We start from the raw sequence: 18,645 nt of genomic DNA, 5'->3' as shown, positions 1-18,645 counted from the left end.
AAGACTTAAAAACCAACACTGTCCATAACGAAGAACTGACAGCAAATCTTCATGCAGCAATGCAGAAGAGATTTTCTCTCCGCAAGAGAATATCATTATGAAGGCCTCAGCAGTTATTTTAGAAATCAGTCCAATCAATCAAACCAACAGAAATTAAACAAGATGACTAAAAAAACCACTAATCACAAGCCCAAACTAATAGTGAAGGGGCAGCGGAAGGTTTTTATACGATACCTAAATTGACCATAAGTTTGACACGGCCTCCGTCCAGCTCCAGGCGTAGAGTGTCAGCAGAGTCTCGTGAGGTGGTTGCCATCAACAGCCCATAAGCACGCTGGGACATGAAACGGAAGGACACATCTTCTGCTTCTGTATGCATAACCATAGGCATGATGATCTTCATGTACATGCTGCCATCATAGCTCAAGATAGAGGCCTCTGCAAGGAATCAGCAAACAATTGCAAAAAATTAAAAGAAATTACACCTTTGTGCAATCTTCACTCCTGAAGAACCCCGACATACGTCACAGAGCACTGTGTTTACAGAAACCATACCACTCACCATAGTAAGGTATTTATCTGGGGAAAAATACAGCAACTGTTTAACTCCATCCCACAACCCTATGTGGCAAGTATGAGCAGCAAACAAAGATACGGCATTCACCACAACTGGACGCAGCAGTATCCATGGAGGCACAATCCCTGAGGATAAGTGTGCTAGCCCAGGGTCCTTTTATGATAATGAGCTGGCAAAACCTCCATTTTTCACAACTTTCAGAAAATGCAATCTCCTTCATTAGTCCAGCCTTCCCTAGCACTGGCTGTAATGACTACCTTAAATAAAGTCTACAACACTTCTAGATCATTTAGTCTTGCCTTTGAAGGCTCGAGTTCCTATTGCTGGTACTCTTAAGAGCTGTTGCTTTTTTAGGGATGAATTTCATTCCATTGCTAGCACTGTAAAGAAAAATAACAACTGTACGAAGCAAGCTTCCTAGCAGGTCTGTTCTACATCAGATTTGAGCTGGTTTGTGGTTTTATATTTCTCCTATTTTTTACTAACAACTACTGTTAGTAGAGCTCTGCTGACACAACCGATGGCACTGCAATGCAAATGAAGAAAGGAACAAACCAAACTCCATTGCAAGTTTAAGTGTCATTCAAACACAGGAAAATTCAGGAGATGGAGGCACAATGAAAGCCAGGAGGAGGAAAAAGAAAAAAAAAGCAAGGAAAGAAATTAGATTTTTCTACCACCTCTGAGGATGTCAAAGAAAATAGGAAGTTCAGCTGAGGAAAGGAGTACTTAACATTCTTTTTGTTCAGGTCTTGCCTGCCGAAACTGATATTCTTCTCTAAGGGGGTAGAATTAAAGTCTTGTGACAGAACTGCAGCAACCAGTACAGCATGGCAATCATAGCTTCAGTCTGGGAATATGCTCCAAAGCATTTTTATCTGCAAAATTTACAAATCTACATAAATATCTTAATGTATGAATCAGAGTCCCTTCTCCCCATAGCCAACCCCTACCAAAGGCAGGGCTGCAGAGATTGCTCCATGTAGGACTTCTACCACAAAACTACATATAAAAATCCCAGAGGTTAAAAAAAAAAAAGACCAGTTCAGCTCCCTAGGCACATGGAAGGATAGCTCCGTAAAGCACTCTTGCCAGTGCCTCTTCCAGTTTAACTACAGTTTTCTCAAACGGTTGGGATTCACACCAGGCACCCCACGCAACCCAGAAAGCTAACACCCCACTGAATTTACCCAACTGCAACAACATGCATTTGGAATCTAGATGATCTCCTTATGTTTCCCCACTTTGTCCCATGTTTCCCAGCCAGGCCACTCATGCTGACAGAAGCGGAACTTCTGGAGGGAAACAGCAAGCTGGGTGGAGGCCATCCTGACAACCTCTCAATTCTTAAATGTTAGATGCTAGAGTAGGGTAGATGGATGGGAAACTGAGGACCAGCCACCTGTCCATGCTGGAAGGGATCCATGGCTGGCTCCACAATGGCCAGTAAAGGAATGGCAGTGTGTAATAAATATGCAAATGAGGTGATAAATAAGGATATAAGTATCAATCTCATAAAGTGACAGAGGAGACACGTATGTGGTTACAAAATGGTGGGGATCACTGTGGCTGTGCTGGTGTGGCGACCCGCTGCACTAATAGCTGGTGTGCAGCACCTCTCTGGTCCTGGGACATGCAAACCCATTAAGAAGAAAACTTTTCCAAGAGCACCCTTAAAATAAGATGGCTGTAAACAGCATCCCTATCCACCAGTTTTCTTAGCTGCACTCCCCACACACTGCCATGGTCTGTACACACCAAGCTCGCTACACGCACCACCCACTCAGCCATACATACACCTTCTGGGCACCAGCTGTCAGCGTTACCCTGAGGACTCACATCTTTGCTTGGCCAAGAAACAGAGAAGGAAAGAAAGCTTCTTTCTCAAGGTGAGGGAATGGCTTCTTCTTTTCAAAGCACAATTCTCTTTCCCCTCACGTCTGCACCTCTTACTTGCCACCCACAGCTGCAAGCTGGAACTAAATGTACTGTATATTATACATACACTCAAAGGCAATGCGTATGTACACACAAACCCTCCGTGCTCTCTTTCCTCTCTCGCTCAGCAGATTGTATTAGAAAATGCAGTCAAGCATGAAATGGTTCTTTTGACGCCTTCAGCTCAGATGTGCCTTGCATGAAACAGTTGCTTGCCCTACCGCCTGAATAGCTGCGAGAAGGGGGTTGGAGGATATCAGGACTATGAGTGGGAGTAGCTGACAGAAGTGCCCCAGCTCTGCTGCTTCCTTCTGCACAGTACCATGCGTTGGGTGCTTTGGAACCACAAGTTTTTCTACAGACACTAGAAGACAACGAACTGAAAGTGTTGTAATAATGAGTCTCTTCCCTTCAAAAAGAATTCATGTCCTTCAGCTCCACTGATCCCATTGCCAGAAAATTACTGTCCTTAGACAAGAAATACCAACTGTTATTATTATACTTATGTGAGAAGGACCTAAAGAACACCCAGAATTGCTGAAGATGGCACAAAAGTCTAGACAGTGTTTCAACTGACACCTCGCAGTAGCCTAAAGCAGGTATTACTGTCCCTTCTCTGTCCAGTCTGCTGCAAACAGGGAGCAATGAATCCTTGTAATAATTAAGCAGATAAAATTAAATGCCTGAAACAGTTGAAACAGCCTCTCCACAACCATAGGAGATGATGAGTTTCTTGAGTTTCTGTTCTTGTGTGTGCCCTATGCTGACCTGGGCCTGGCCCAGCTCAGACCACCTACGCACTTGACTTTTTTTTTTTTTTTTTTTTTTAAAAATAGACAAGTCTTCACCGTCTGGAGTACCTGGGAGCTTTTTCAGCACATCTCCTTGCAAGCAGACCATTTCCTTCAGCTACAAAAATACCCCTTCAGAGGAGGGTATTGCCTAACAGCAGTCACTCGAACAAAACCTATCTCCTTGTCCTGACAGTCAGTCCCCAAAACTTGAGGAAGGCATGTTATAGCTGTGCAACACATACAGCAAATCTGCTCAGGGTTGAATGTAACCTGGCAACAACCAGGTGACCTCAGCTTCCTACAGGCATCCATTCAATTGTCCTTAGCCATCTGCAGCAATGGGACTGTAATGCTTTTGTTCAGCACCATAAATAAAGGCAGCGGCACAGTTATCCAAGTTTAAAATACATGCACATTCCTTCCACCCTTCTACTTTTTGGGTAGCTATTATACTTGGATATCTCAGAGACATGCATAGAAGCAATGGGGGGAAAACCATGTTTCAGAGACCCACAGATTTGTACAGGCAAAAAGATCCAGAGCAGTGTTTATTTGCAATCCCAAAGCCAGAAGCTTCATTGCCATTAGCTTGGAGATGGGAAGAGGAAGAAACCAGGTGCTGATTCAAAACCGCCCTGACATAATGCCAGAGATCTGTGAAAATCAATATGTTATTAGGAGCAATTAGCTTCCCAGTCTTGTGCTCTGAGACCCTGCCAGCTTTAATTTTACACTTAGCATCCAAAGGAGCAATTCACTGCTGCTTCCCCACAAAGCTCTGCATAAACCTCCTGGGGAGACGGCAACAGGAGTATTCTTAGAATACAGACAGAAAAATATTCAAGACCTCTTCATGCTCTTTCTCCTGCTTTCTGACCTTTTTCTTGTATTAATCTCCATTCTTTGCCTCTTCCATTTCTTCTCCCTTTCAGTTTTTCTGTAGTCTCCTGTTCTTCCCTGTCGTCTCTGTCCCCTGCCTCCCAGACTACAATATAGCTTTCTTCCTGAAATTTCGAGAAAGATGACAGTGCAAAAAGAAGGAAAAAATATCTTCCCTTCACAAAAAGTTTAGCTGAACTCACCAATGACAGCAGTTAAGGGTACACGATGTATTTCCCCTACCTACACACGCAAGAGTCAGCTATCACCACCCATTCCCACCGGGCAGAGCTTCCAGGGACAAGTGTCACCAACTGGAGAGGCATGAGACACCTGGCAAGGCACAAGCGTGGAAAACAGGTATGCTGGTTCAAACCTACGGGGGAATATAGACAAAACATTTCCACCTTCTCACAAAAATTCAAATATGCTTAAAGAAAAAGTGCTAAAGCTTTGTATCCACAAACCAGACAAAACTTTCCTGCAGGCATTACACAGCACACCTTTCTTCCTCCCCTATCCACTAGAAGACACATGGCCACAAATAAAAACAGCCTTGATTTTCTGAAAACCAAAATTACACTTAAAACAAAACCAACCAAACAAACAAAAAACCTCAAAAAAAACCCACCAAACTCCCATGACTGGAAAAGAGGCCTAAAAAAAGAAATAGAAATCCTCATTCTTAACCAAGTAGATTCCATACAGATGAGTTTCAACGACAGAAGTCTGTCAAGTAATTATGGGAGCTGGAATGCAATCACTCAGACTGAAATCTGACTAGAACACGGGAGATAATGCTCCTTTTTTGGTGGAAAAAAGCTCACAGGAACGTTAAGTGCTCACAAGCGGTTATGAACTTGCACGTCTGTCATCTGGCAGAACAGGAGCCAGGAGCTGCGGGGCTCCCCGCTGCCCAGGGCTATCCCACACACCCAAGGAGGTGAACACGACAGACTTGCAGATCGTGGCCAGGTCCAACCAAGAGCCCAGGCAACGTCATGGCAATGAGGCAGGTCCCAGGTCAGCCCAAGAAGTCAATCCGCAGGCCAGGGCTAAGATCAGGTGCCATGATTGCCCGGCAGGGCCACAGTGACAGGGATGAGACATGGGCCTGGCTCAGCAAGGGCCCGTGGGCAGGCAGGGCTGTGGGGAGCCAGAGACCAGCCCTGCTGTGGCATCGCTGGGGCAGGGGCTAATGGCCACGGGGTCCTGGGCCATGGGCAGGCTGGGGGAGCCCTGGGGGCTGGGCATGGCCTGTCGGTGCCCTGAGGGCCCTGGCAGTGTGGAGCCAGCAGTACCATGCTTTGGCACTGCCCTCGCTGACCCAGAAGAAAAGCCCATGTTTACTAAATGCACTACGACACCTTTTGCAGCAAATTGGATTTTCCCTGTATGTCTCTCATCCAGGTGCCACTGGACCTCACCTTATGTAGCCTACCAAATAGGAAAGAGCAGCTCGAAGGAATGTAAATGTAATTCACTAGCACTGAGAGGGACGACAACAGGGAACACAAAACCGTCTTTAAATACCTGCTTAAAGAGAACCATTACATTAGAAATAAGAATGGGGTTTATTAATCTCGCAAAATACCCTGCAAATAATATCACTAATCAGCCACTGGTAGGTTTATTCTGCTAGTAAGAAGAAAGCTATTCTGCTTTAAAGATTTCAGCCTGACAAGATGTCAATAGCATTATCATCAGTTGTTATGCACTGGAAACTCATGAAGATAAAACAGTCAAAATCCTGGACACATACAACCACAGAAAAGTAAAGAACCTGGACTGGTTTTGCCAGTGCTTCATTTCCCTCACAGACCAAAGTATTTTTGGAACATCTATCCCAATTTTTCTTTGCTTTAAATTAAGATGACACCTTTCTTCCCTACTCCCAGTGGGCATGCAGCCGCTTTACAAAAGAACCTTCGCATCCCGAAGCTCAGCATGCCATTACCCCAGCTCCCTCACTCTGTTCTAGACTAAGTAAACCTCCTTTGTTCAACTTCTCCTAGCTTTTATTTTCTAAAACTTGCCTCTTCTGCTTCTTACCTCTGGCTTCTCTCTGATTTGTCTACTACTTTCTTAAATTCAAATGTTCCAATTTGAATAGTGTACATCAGTTAAGACTAAACAGGCACTAAAAGTAGAATAATTACATAAGACACCCCTATCACTACAATGTGTACAAAATATTTCCAAATGAGCAGCAAACGAGAGAGATAATAGAGCTAGCTTCAAGGCATTGATCACATTTTCAGCGATGCAAGAACACTGGTGGAGCAGTAATAATAGTCACTTATAAGGCCGCTGCTACAGACAAAAAAATGCTAGCAGATGTTTACAAAGGCTAGATGACACCCAGATGAATATTTTTAATCAAACGTTTTTTCAAAACATTGCAAAATTTATTTCATAACATTATTCAAAACATTTCACTACTTTTAACATACTTTTAAGTCTGAAAATAGCCCAGAAGTGTAGGTTGGTTCATATAAAATAAACTCCTTAAGAACACCTGAAGTGCAAACCACACTTAGCTATTTATCTAGAAAGTCAGAACAGAATAAATACCCTATTCACCATTTCCCTTTCCACACCACTGTCTCCTCCGTGTTCCAGTACCTTATTTATCTTCTATCCCTTTCCTTTGTGCTTTTTCCAAACACAAGCAGAAACATCAAATTGTTGCAGAAAAAATTATCACCTAAGTATCCACAAAAGGGAAGACATACAAAAATCTAGGCAAAGGCAGCAAACTAAGAGCCCCCAAGCAACGCATCTGTATGAAAGTGCAGGGTTCAGTGCAAGTACTACAATGTCCTTTCTCAGAAAGAAAAAAAAATAGCTCGATTGAAATTACTTTGGTCATGAACTGAAGCAATTCTGACTTTTTTTCAGAATCATACAAATATTTTTTTTCTGAATCAAAAATTAACACCTAGCTTTTCTAGTTTAATATTATAAGGAGGTTATATAAAACCAAAATCACGTAAAACTGTCCTGACAATTTTCAGATCAAAGTGGGTGAAATCTCAAGGAACTAGTCAAATGTGTGAAGCTTCCACCATTGTAAGGGAAAACTGCAGCAGATTTTTAACCGTCTACAGCAAAAGCTTCAACAGAGACCACCTGAATTTTAAACTGACCTACAGAAGGCACATTAGGATCCAGGATCCCACATCTCCCTCCATTAATAAACCTCACAAGCCTTTGCATCCTGGATTCTAGCTTTGTTTAACTTCTGTAATGAACCAACTCTCCAGCTCCCCAGGCTAACCCGTGGCTACCCTACAATGAAGTATGTACCAGTTTCCATCAGCGTCAGGCTTGGTACGTCCTTCCTCTCCTGTTGTCACCGCACACAAAAGAGGATAAGTTAATTAAGCAGTATTGTCATATAGGGAGTTACTAGCAAAAAATCCAACATTTAATCAACAATGAAAGGTAAATGTTATCTAATAAACTGTGCATCTCCCTTCTTCGGGCTGAAATCATAAAAAACTGGGGCTAGGGAGGAGCTGTAAGAGCACTGAGCAGCACAGTGGAAATATTTGCAGACAGAGGAAACTGTAGCTTGTAAATGTTATTGTTAGCCCTGGGAGGTGATGAGTGGGGCTATATTGCCATACTGGAGCTTGGCAGAGACGCAGGGGAACCAAGGAGGAGCACATGGGCTCTTCAAACTTAGTCCAAATGTCACTCTAACATTTACAGAGCTGTATACAACTATTTACGAAGAAATCTCTGGCAAGAAGGCTAAGGGTAGAAGAAAAATTTTTCCTCAAAATCAAGGAGAGTAATGAGGAAAGCATGGGGAAATCTGCTACTAAAATGATGGTCTGAGAGTTTGCATTTACATGGGTGATACGGTTTAGAAAGTGACATGACTTCTGCTTAGTTCAAACATCTCCGAATCCTCCTTGTGGCACTGTCAAGCTGCATGAAGCATCTGATCACTATCTTCTCAGTAGTGTTTACTAAAAAAGGGGAATTACAGTGAAGATGGAGTTTGGCTCATCTCAGAGGTGTACAGTGAAAAAAAGAGGCACCAAACACAATTTACAGCAAGGGAAATTCCAGAAAATTATAAGGAAAAAATTACACAACAAGGGTAGCCACATACTGCAGCTGTCATGGTTTGGGGATGACTGGCCACTGAGGTGAACAACAGATGCTCTCCCATGCCTGGAAATTTTCGAAACTCAACTGGATAATGCCTTTAACAACCGATTCTGCTCTTGAAGTTGCCTCCACTTGGAGCTGGCAGTTGGGACAGAGATTTCCAGAGATCCCTTTCAACCACGATTATTCTATGACAAGTGCCAGGATGCACCAATGTCGCTGGATATTGCACCATTTCACAGACATCACCTTACACCTGGCAAGTTGCTACTCATCTGAGATGGAAAATATTTTGTCTTGTGAGTTACCGCATTAATGGGAATGTTGCTTACAGTATGTTATCAAGACTGAAGAAACAGAAGATTCAGAACTTTGCTCTCCTATAGGCACTGTATGTACATAGGCAAATTCTTTACCTCTGCCGAATCATCTCAGAACAATTACAGTTCAGAACCAAACATATTATGACACTACTAAACACGTCCAACTGTTGTGCTTTCAGTCCTTTTCTCCCACAAACCAGGATGCTCTCACTGAACTGGTGCGTCACACACTGCCAACATCTCCCAGTGGCTGCTGACTCTCAGGTGAAAATTGAAAGACTTTTAAGGGAAGTTCTCAGCAGTAAAATTTGCATTACTTCCCCAAATTTCCAGGAGATGAGGGCTTTTATACAAGGGAGACCTTGTATAAAAGCACAACCAACCTCCCCTCAGTTCTGTTTTTTGAATACTGGAAAGAAAAACAGTAACTCATATTGTCTCTTTCTGTTGGTTTAAGGAAGGTGCACAGCATGGACCAAATAACCCTCAATTGCCTTTTCTTCCTTTTTCTCATCTGACAGCCCCAAAACCCTGAGCTTCATAAAGTCCTGGAAGAGGGGCTTTAATAGGACAGGGATCAGAGGGAAAACACAGGTCTACAAACTGTAAGGTAAACTTGTCCACAAAAATCCCAGGCACACCACAGTGTTTTTGACAAAGCAACAATTCTTCAACCCAGGAAATCTCTGATTTAGGAGGGGCCAGATGTAAGAGACTGCCATGCTGAAAATAAGTAGGCAGAGAAACTAGGTAACTATTTATAACTAACATAAAGCAAGCAGCTTTATGGAAACGGGAATATCACAATGCTCACAAAGGCTGGCAAAAAGGTCATCTTTGGTGGAAGCCCAATACAATGCAGCAGGTAGCAATTAGGAGGGTAACAACAGCATATATGCAGTGAAAAAATACAGGATAATGTATCATTCAGGGTTTCAGACTACAACTTCCAAACTTATAAGATAAACTAAGCTGAGTTTGTAATACTAGGACCAGGAGGGGAGGTCCTTTCAGAGCCTTTTTTTCTCCTATCACAGAGCTGTTGCTTTCCCTAAAAAGATTTGCAAAGCCACTAATCCCAAGGTGGTGACTGCCCGAGAGCAACGCTCAGTCAGTGCAGAACAGACAGGGCAGAAGTGATTTCCAGGCATCCCACAGGCTCTGTCCACTCCTAATGAAGTCATCAGCAGAGATGCAACGGCCAGGGCTGCTCACCCAGCTAATTGCAACCACTGTCCAATTATTGTAACCATGATAAAGAGGAAAATAGAAGCAGAAACTAATAGCTGGCATAGGATGGCAGTTGTTATTGCCAAGATCATGAAGGCTGAAGCGAGAGATACATGTTCAAGCCTGTAAATTTCACTAGCAGATAAAAGAAATTAAGTCCTACTTTCAAGTAATAGGCACTGCCTTTTGAAAACATGATTATCCTGCAGACCAAACTCCACTGTATGACTGGTACCTGTAAAGAAATGTTTATAAAAAAAGGAATTTCTGATAAAAAATGGAGAAAAAAAAATTGACGTAGGCATGTACGGTGCTTCTGTACTAATGATGACCCAAATTACCCAGAATTTCCTTGTTTAGACAAGGAAGGAATGTCCATAAGCTGTCCCTCTCTGACTCCAAACACGACCAAGTGCAGTTTCTGTCTTTCAAAATCAGTATCTCTTGGTAAGGACAGAGTTAGCAAGTCATAATCAGTGGTTATGATTATTCAAAATCATACAGTTATTAAACTCCCACAAGCCTATCTCAAATACCGAAGGCAGTGGTGCAGGATCTTCTAAGTGCATAGACTAGCATCCAGTGGATGGGTTTACATACAACAGCAGCCAGCCCAAACCCTCCGTCCAAAATACAAAGTTTTATTTTCATGGAGAAGAGGGTTCCATTAATCTTTTTCTTACTCTCTGAGCTCCAAGAGCCTCCAATGATCTTGATGGGAACTGTAAAAGATAATAAATCCTATTTCCTGTGGAACCTGTGAAAGTTTACTGAGCGTTGGCAAATTCTACGAGATCCTCCAGTAAAAAGAACTGTAGATGAATAAATTATGACAGCAGCTGTGACCCTAAAACTTTCACATTCACCACTGTGCTGCCCATTTTATTCACTTTGAAGTTATGGGCAGCAGTCCGCATACAACAAAGAGTGTCATACTCCAAAAGCACTGGCCTGACACCACAGTTAAGTAAAGCTGAACCGTCAGCTGCTTCTATCAGTAGACTTACTGAGATAGTTCCTGGGGCCCGAGTCTATTCCTATTCAAAACAAGACCAAATCTTGAAATCACCAGGTTTCTTAGACTGAAAACGTAGTTTCTGTGAAGAAAATTTTTCAAATCACTTTCTACAGTATCTATGACTTCTGCTGAAATGCTTGGATCTCTCCTGCTCCTAACTGAAATTGGAAAGCAGTCACATTGTCACGCCATATCAAGACATTTGCATCCACTTGCAGATAAGATGTGAGAGTGTACCCACGTCCTGTATTGTTCTCTTTATACTAAACATAATGGAAAACTACGAGTTAAGAGAGTTTTGATGGTGAATAACCTGCTATTTATCCTGTCTAAAGCACTTCTGTCCACTGTAATAAAGTCCAGAGGGACATTTATTCTCCAGATTGCTAGCAGCAAACCAGATGTGATGTATTTTGTTACAACATTTCTGATCCATTACATCAAATTATGCCAGATTAAATGCAGCCCATCAGGGAAAAGGGTTTCCTCAGACCTGTAAATTGACTCAAACATAACATTCAGTGTCTGCTTATCAGTGACTGCACCTCCGGCATGACATCACTTTCCATACAACTTCTTCACTCGATGCTAGCCAGCATTCCTGCAGAATTAACTGCCTGGGAAGGAACTTTGCAATGAGTGGGCAGGTAATAAAAAGCTTCATTTCACCATGATGTTCTCAGGTTCTCTAGGTTCCTCTTTACGTGCTAAACCTGCAAACTCACGCAGACTAATAGCAAGGAAGAATTGATTCCCCCACCGCATCAGTGTTAGCCCTCGTACTGTTCAGAACAGCAGCAGGGATGACACAGTCGATATCCCTGCCCCAAGGGTGGGGTGAAGAAATCAAACAACCACCACTCATTCTTAAAGACCAGAGTTAGAAATACCTTAGACAGAGAAAAATGGGAGTTTTGTAGTCTTAACCTAAAGGTAGGTTTCTCCACATCCTAAAATCACTATTCAGAATGACCTGCAGGGCTGCCTGTGCTCTGAGGAAGTCCATGACAGAGGGAGGAATAAAGCTACCTATCACACATATGACGTGTTTGCTAACTGGAGTGGCAGACAGGAAGTTCAGTCTCCACGAACAGGTTCTGAATTCTAATAAAAATTTAGGTATTTGATAAAGAAGTTCACAGCCACAGCCTTAATGCTCTGTCCAGTGGAAGGAACGGTTTGCTTTCACCTAAAATGTCTCCCAGACTCTGAAGTGCAGGAGAGATGGAACTAGGCGAATAAATTGCAAAAGCCATCCCATTTAGCTGAGTGGGATCACAGGGAAGGTCAGGACAGTTAATCACTATGCATTTGCTGAAAATTACCCATAAAGGTAATTAGATGCACAATTCTCTTACAGCAATTAGCTCTTGTTGATATGAATATGAAATAGGTACCTAGTAAGAGTTAAACCTGTAACGAAAGAAAAGGAATGAATCAGAACAAAGAGACCATTCAAAGATGGAAGCCAAGGTAAGTTTGGGGGATGGCCAGATGTTCGAATGTATGTTTGGAGGACTAGAGTATGCTTTCACATGTATTATTTGGCCAAACCGTTAAAGTGTATCAGAGAAAGTGAGATTATTAGAACGGAGCCCAGCACAATTTAACAAAGCATGGTAAAAGCAGATGGGAGCGTGGCTATCAGATTAACTTTGTATAAAGGCTGTGGCAAATCCATCATGAGGTTTTCCAGGCTCTGAGACAGCCTGACTAGAACTGGCCCTACCAGCAAATTGTGTTTACTTCAGAGATGAAAATTTTTCCTTCCCTTATTATACAAGACCAGAAAAGGGGTGGAGGGGGAGAGAGTCTGACATTTTCTACTCTTTCAAGCGGTATTTCTCTATAGTGATAAAAGCCATTAATCTTTATCAATGAGAACTTGGGGGGGGGGGGGGGGGGGAATAATTACAATATCTGATGGCATTCTTTCCGTTTTGCAACGACTCATTGCTCCAGTGATATCTAGCTCCTTCTCTTGGGCTTTCTGCACCCACAGGAAAGGGAGGAGAAAGCCAGGCTGCAACTCTTGAAAAGACGCCTTCAGCTGTGGGGAGCAGGGTTCAGGTGTTGCTCAGGCAAACCGGGGCAGACAGGAGCAGCCCCACTTATGTGCCCTTCCCAGCTGCCCACATTTCAAAGGAGTCACACAACCAAGCGTAGGAGATAACAAGCAGTGAGGACAGAGTGGTGGGGTAAGCCCACAGCTGTTATTTGGGGCTGAAGCATGCTCGTGGAACCGCATGTGAAACTAGTATTAAGCCTTCGTGTCCCAGATGACCTCAGACGGCCCCCAGTTTGGAAAACATTCATGACCCCATCTGGAAGCCTTCCCCGCAAGAGAAATAATGCTAAATCAAAGCCAATATAAGGAAACAGAAGAACTTACAGTCTGGAGGTTTCTACATTCTAGAGTATCCTGTACAATTTCAGAAATGATTTAGACAAAAGTTATTTCATATCGACAGGAACTGTTTGAGCCTGAAGGTAACAGCTGCCTATTGGGACACCTTCAGTTTGAAATAAAGTACATTGCAAAAAATCATCTAAAACCAGATAGCTGCGTGTACTTCGACTGTCAGTTTCCCCCTCCTACTGTTTGTGGCATCAGAGTACAGCATTTCTTTTTTTCTCTCATCTTTAATATTTTTCTTTATCCTGTTACTGCGCAAAAGGCCCATAACAAACAACAGCAAAACCAGCCAGCTACATGCACAAGGCAATAAACACAGCACATCAGGTAATTCCTACCTGTAAAACAAAAATCAAATTTTGTGATATTTTTCAACCCTGTTTTCCTTCCAATTTCCAACCAACTTTGGAAAACAACAAAACAGAATATGCGCAGTGCTGCCAAACACACAATATCATTATCTTCAATGGGAGTTAAGGGGCTGACTTTGCCTTAACAGCAATTTTATCATGTCAGAACAATATTCTGCATGATATTAAAGCAACAAGGGTTGTATCTAGTCACATTTCACCCTCTCTCCTGGGAAACACACGATTACACCTGCAGCCACTTGGTCTTCCAGAGCACATCGCTGCTTCTTTACACTGCATAAACACTCCTCCTGTGTCAGCTAGACTGAATACCACCTCCACAAAGGGAAGACCAAACCAGCAAAATATAGCCAAAGGAAGACAAGCAAAGCTCTCGCTTTCCCAAACAGAAAGCCAAGCTGTGAGCAACTAACAATATGACAGCTATGGGGTTTGATCAACAGTACCAGTAGCCAGGCAAAGTGAAATTTGTGTGCTACGCAGCAGGCAGGTGCCATTTGACTATAAAAGCCCTACAAAATGCAAACCTTTCCCACAGTTTCTCAGTCATTGTGGCTCAGCCTTGGCTGGGAGGTATTACACTTCGAGAGGAAGAAAAGCCTTTGAAGCGTGTTCAGTCCTTAGCTTCTCAGGTGCAATGGGAGTACTTTTAAACTGCTGTTGAGCAAAAACCAATCTCTCACTTCTAAGCTCTGAATTCACAAAAGTATCTGCATGTAACCTTCATGGAGAGTTTCACGAGACAAGGTTTAAAGGACTAATCTAAACATTCCCAGGATGCAGTTACATTTTTTATCTTGAAGCCTGGGATTGCAGCCATTGGTTTTAGTCTCTCTTTGCCCTTTTTTTTTTTTTTTTTTAAACAAGGTCTTTATCATGTGAACTTTGAAACAGTACCTCAGGGCTGCATTTATTTCGAAGTCTAACTTCCCTCAGTGTTAGCAGAACACTTCAGAATTAAATTTGTTTATAGAGTCTAGTTCCAGATCTTCATGGAACTCAGTCATTTAATAAGACTACAATAGGACCATGGACTTTGTGGCTGGAGAACATACTGAAACCAAGAAAGGAGAACTGATTTCCCTCAGTCTGGAACCTGGAAGTTCACATTTTCTCTGAAAAAAAAAAAAAATAGAAAGTTATAAAAGGGCAAAGGTGAGTATTCAAATATTGAAGACAGTTCCCAGTAAATGATGAAACTAATGGATTCACATAGGTCTAACCTTCCACAGCATCACAGTTAATGATTTAATTACTAGATTACATTATTCATTTAAGAAAAAATACTGTTTTCTCTGTTTCTTGGGTCCTGAAAAAAATCAAAAAGCTTGATCTTACTTATACGGTATAACTCTGCTATGGTACTGAATTTCACAGAGGTGCCTGTGGTGTGGAAAAGCCGAGTTAAGACTTCCTCAGTTTGGAAGTAGCAGCAACTTCGCAGACTTAAAACGTACATTGAGAAGATACAAGAGTAAGTGAAACTGCCACCTAATGGTGAACCTGTAACTTTGAAGCAGGTTTAGCAGCCAGTACACAAGGACACCAATGCTGCTTTGACCTGCATGTCTTGAATTTGGATTGACAATTACCTTCTTCAGCAACACTTAATTATATGCTGCTTCCTACAGCCCTGGCTGCTGGTGCAACAAAAGTGTATGTTTTAAGTGACAAAACACATCATCAGGGATGTGATTACTTTCTCAAACTGCCAGATTTGATTCCCAGTTTTATGCCACAGATAAGAGATGGCACAACAAAGAATATAATGAAGCCAAAGTTCAGTCTTGGATCTTTTGAGGAATTACATCATCTTAACTTCTGATGAAAACTACCACCATTGGAGGAGCGTAGAAATGCTACCGAGTTCAACCAGCTAAATTACTCCACTGATAGTGATTTACTGGACATCTCTGCCATTCCAGAACCAAAGCGCTTTCCTTTCAGTCACCTACCATTTGCGTCATGACCTAGCGGTAGAGCTCCCAAATCACTTTCCTTAGTGACTGAAGTGTGGGCAGAATTTATGGCACTGCTATGCACCAAAATGAGAGGAATCTAGTCCAAATGGGTCCGTATTTCCTTCTCCACTTCGCTGAAAGAATATTTAATAGCAGCTCTTTATTATGTTTCCACTGAACCCCAATAATGTTGGCCTATTATCTAAAGCAGAAGGACACAAGTTAGTACTCTTGAGATCTATTCTACAAGTCACTTTGTGATTTTCCTTTATTTGAGCTGAAAGTAGGAAAGAACGTCATTTACATCTCTTCAACAACATATTTTTAGATCTTCACTTATGAAATCTAAATCCAGTATATTAAAAGCAGGTTGCAAACAGAAAAATATAACATAATTGACTCTTGTATCGAGGATATTATGCATCAGGCATAGACACATTTAGAATCTACTTCTGACAGGTCATCGGAATCTAACCCTACGCTATCAGCAAAGACAGCTCAATTTACTTCCCTTTTTAATGTGAAAGTAAGGGCCAGCAAAAGCTGTCAGACTGACGTGATGGAAGACGAATACCTAGGATGCATATAGAAAGAATGCTTCCTTCATCTAACTCTCTCCCCAGCTTGTTATTATCTTAAACTAACAGAGTCATTCGAGAGTTTAAAAACTCATAGCTTAAGACATGAGCATCAATCCCCGTATCTCCGGAGAAAAGAGATGTTAAGCTCTTCACCCGCAGAAGCAGATACGCAGCCTCTCTTGCACAAAGAGCAAGCCACTTCTCTCTGTTTTCAATAACAAGTGATTCATAGGCTCAATCGTGATCCTGAGAGTTGCAGTGCAACATCTCTATGGTACAATATGCTCTGCTTTCTCCTAAGGGTTCCTGGAAGGGCTGCGAGGGTACAAGGCGAGCCCGGGGGCTAGAAAAGCTGTGTGCATTCAAGTGTATTAAAAAAACAATACCTTTCAGTATATATTTCAAGTCTATTTGAAGACAAAAAGAGTGTAAAGCTTTTGCCCAAAGCAGGTGCCTGTAGGAATTTAGCAAGTCCAGCCGGCCGGCAGCTGCTGGGTGAGCAGAGCAGGCAATGGAGACCCAGAGGCTGTGGGCCCCAGGGACTCAGACACTTTGGGGGCACAGTGAGGGGCAGGTGACAGTGCTGCTTGAGGCCATTAGATGGCGAAGGAGGCTGCAATTGACTCACTTATGCCACTGAAGCTGACAAGTACTTGTTAGCGTTTTTTCAGCAGTGTGGCTCCTCGTGGGGTGAAAGAGAAAGCAGAGAGATGCAGCAAATCCCAGTCGTTTTCCTGTACAGTGTCACTGCCACCAGCTCTCACCGCTGCTGGGCAAGGTCCCTAGTTTCCACTCACGTCTGCACGAGTTCTGGATCAGCAAATGCTGTTTTAAAAAAAGCTTTTCCTAATTTACAGCTCAAAAGGTTTAGACACAGCTCTACACCACACCGCAAAGAACATCCTGTTTTCTAAAATAAGCAGTTGACATAGTCTGACCAAACATGTAAAAAGGGCGGGTCTCCTAATAGGATGGCTTTCCTGTCCTCGATCCCATTATTTGAAGTCCTCAGCACAATTTGAAAGCACTAAGATGCCCTCAGGAACGCCTTTTGAACTGGCCTACTTTCACAGCAGAAACCGAGACAGAAATAGGAGCCAGTTCATGCAGTGTCACGCTGCAAAGCCACAGCAGCGCAGGGACACAACCCGATGCCCCGAACTACTGTTCCTCCACCACTGGGCTGCTGTTCCCCCCTTTTTGGTTGATCCAACAACTACCTGCCACCTCCTCGTTGTACTCTTCATCAGACAGGCCCCGAAAAATTCTCACAATATCAAACAAATCAAAATAACGAAGAGGCAAATAATTCCTTTGGAAACTGCAAAATAATCCACGAGCCTAAAAATAATCCAAATCTGTAAGGGAAAGGGGACAGTTCTTGACATCACTTGAAACACAGATGATAAGACTCTATAGATATAACACCTGTTTCTCTTCCAAATTCTGCAGACAAGGATAGACTCAAAAGGCATTGAGGCACAAGACAGTTTTTTAAGATTTCAATTAGCCTTTTATTTGGACTAGGATTTATTTACTGCAGAGCTAAGCATCTCTCATAGTTACAGATTCTCTATTTATATCTGCTAACTGTGCAAATTTCTTGATTCCCTGATTCCAGACCAGCTGCTGGGCACAGCTGTGCTCCAACAAAGGCACCAAAACCAGCAGGATTGCTGCGGGACTGTCATAATTCCCTAATTTCATCCACATCTGGAAGAGGAAATCACACTGCTTTTCTCACTGACTCCTGACACAGCTCAACGGAACGACACCAACCTAATTAAAAAAAAAAAAAAAAAGAAAACAAAAAAACCCACAATAATTGATGGCTAGTCTGAGAAGCTCCCAAGCTTCCACAGCTTTTAAACATGGCATTAGTACTTCCTCCACAAGGTACAAAGTTGCCAACACAAAGAATGCAGGAATCTAGGTGTACAACCAATTGCAAAACCCTTGGACAGAGCATCCCGGGAACAATTAGACATGCGGTGAGACCAAGACACAGAATTGCAAGCAATTTAGAGTCTGGCAACAAAAAAAGTTTCTGTTTAATGGAAAGAAGGGGATGTAAAAGCAGAGCAACTAGGCAGAGCACCAAAGTGCCTCATCGACACGCTGCAGCTGTATGACCACATATGATACTATTTGGCATCTAAATCTTAAAGCAGGTTTGAGAATGTGAATTTCATATTCATGTGCGCATCGAGCTCAAGGTTGCAGCAAGATCAAGGCTGTGCCTGGGAGAGGGGACTGGCACAACCTCTACGTGGCACGCACTACTGGCTACCTGAACCCTGTCCCTGCTTCCCACCAGTCACCAGCAGTGTGCGGGCTGCCGTGAACACCATCCTCTTCACACCATAGGCACATATCTTACGTTTTGGAATTTTACTCTAAAAGCTGAGGGGCCCCTAAGCACTACACACGGC

The 18,645-nt window shown here is 42.7% G+C and overlaps 1 protein-coding gene across 4 annotated transcripts in view; it reads right to left on the bottom strand.

Annotated features, from left to right (window-relative positions):
• Nucleotides 1-18,645, bottom strand: part of NRXN3 (neurexin 3) — a gene marked incomplete at both ends in the record, with an annotated part of 989,746 nt that overhangs the window by 682,818 nt on the left and 288,283 nt on the right. For all 4 annotated transcript variants that reach the window (XM_082484857.1, XM_082484858.1, XM_082484860.1 and 1 more), the window contains one exon: nucleotides 235-438. In XM_082484857.1, coding sequence (XP_082340983.1) covers nucleotides 235-438 — 204 coding nt within the window. The remainder of the gene's footprint in view (nucleotides 1-234; nucleotides 439-18,645) is intronic.

This window comes from Vanellus vanellus (assembly GCF_965231255.1).
Source record: "Vanellus vanellus genome assembly, chromosome: 6".
Classification (NCBI taxonomy): Eukaryota; Metazoa; Chordata; class Aves; order Charadriiformes; family Charadriidae; genus Vanellus; species Vanellus vanellus.
Note: the sequence above shows the minus strand (reverse complement) of the source record. Positions and strands in the feature narration are given on the sequence as shown.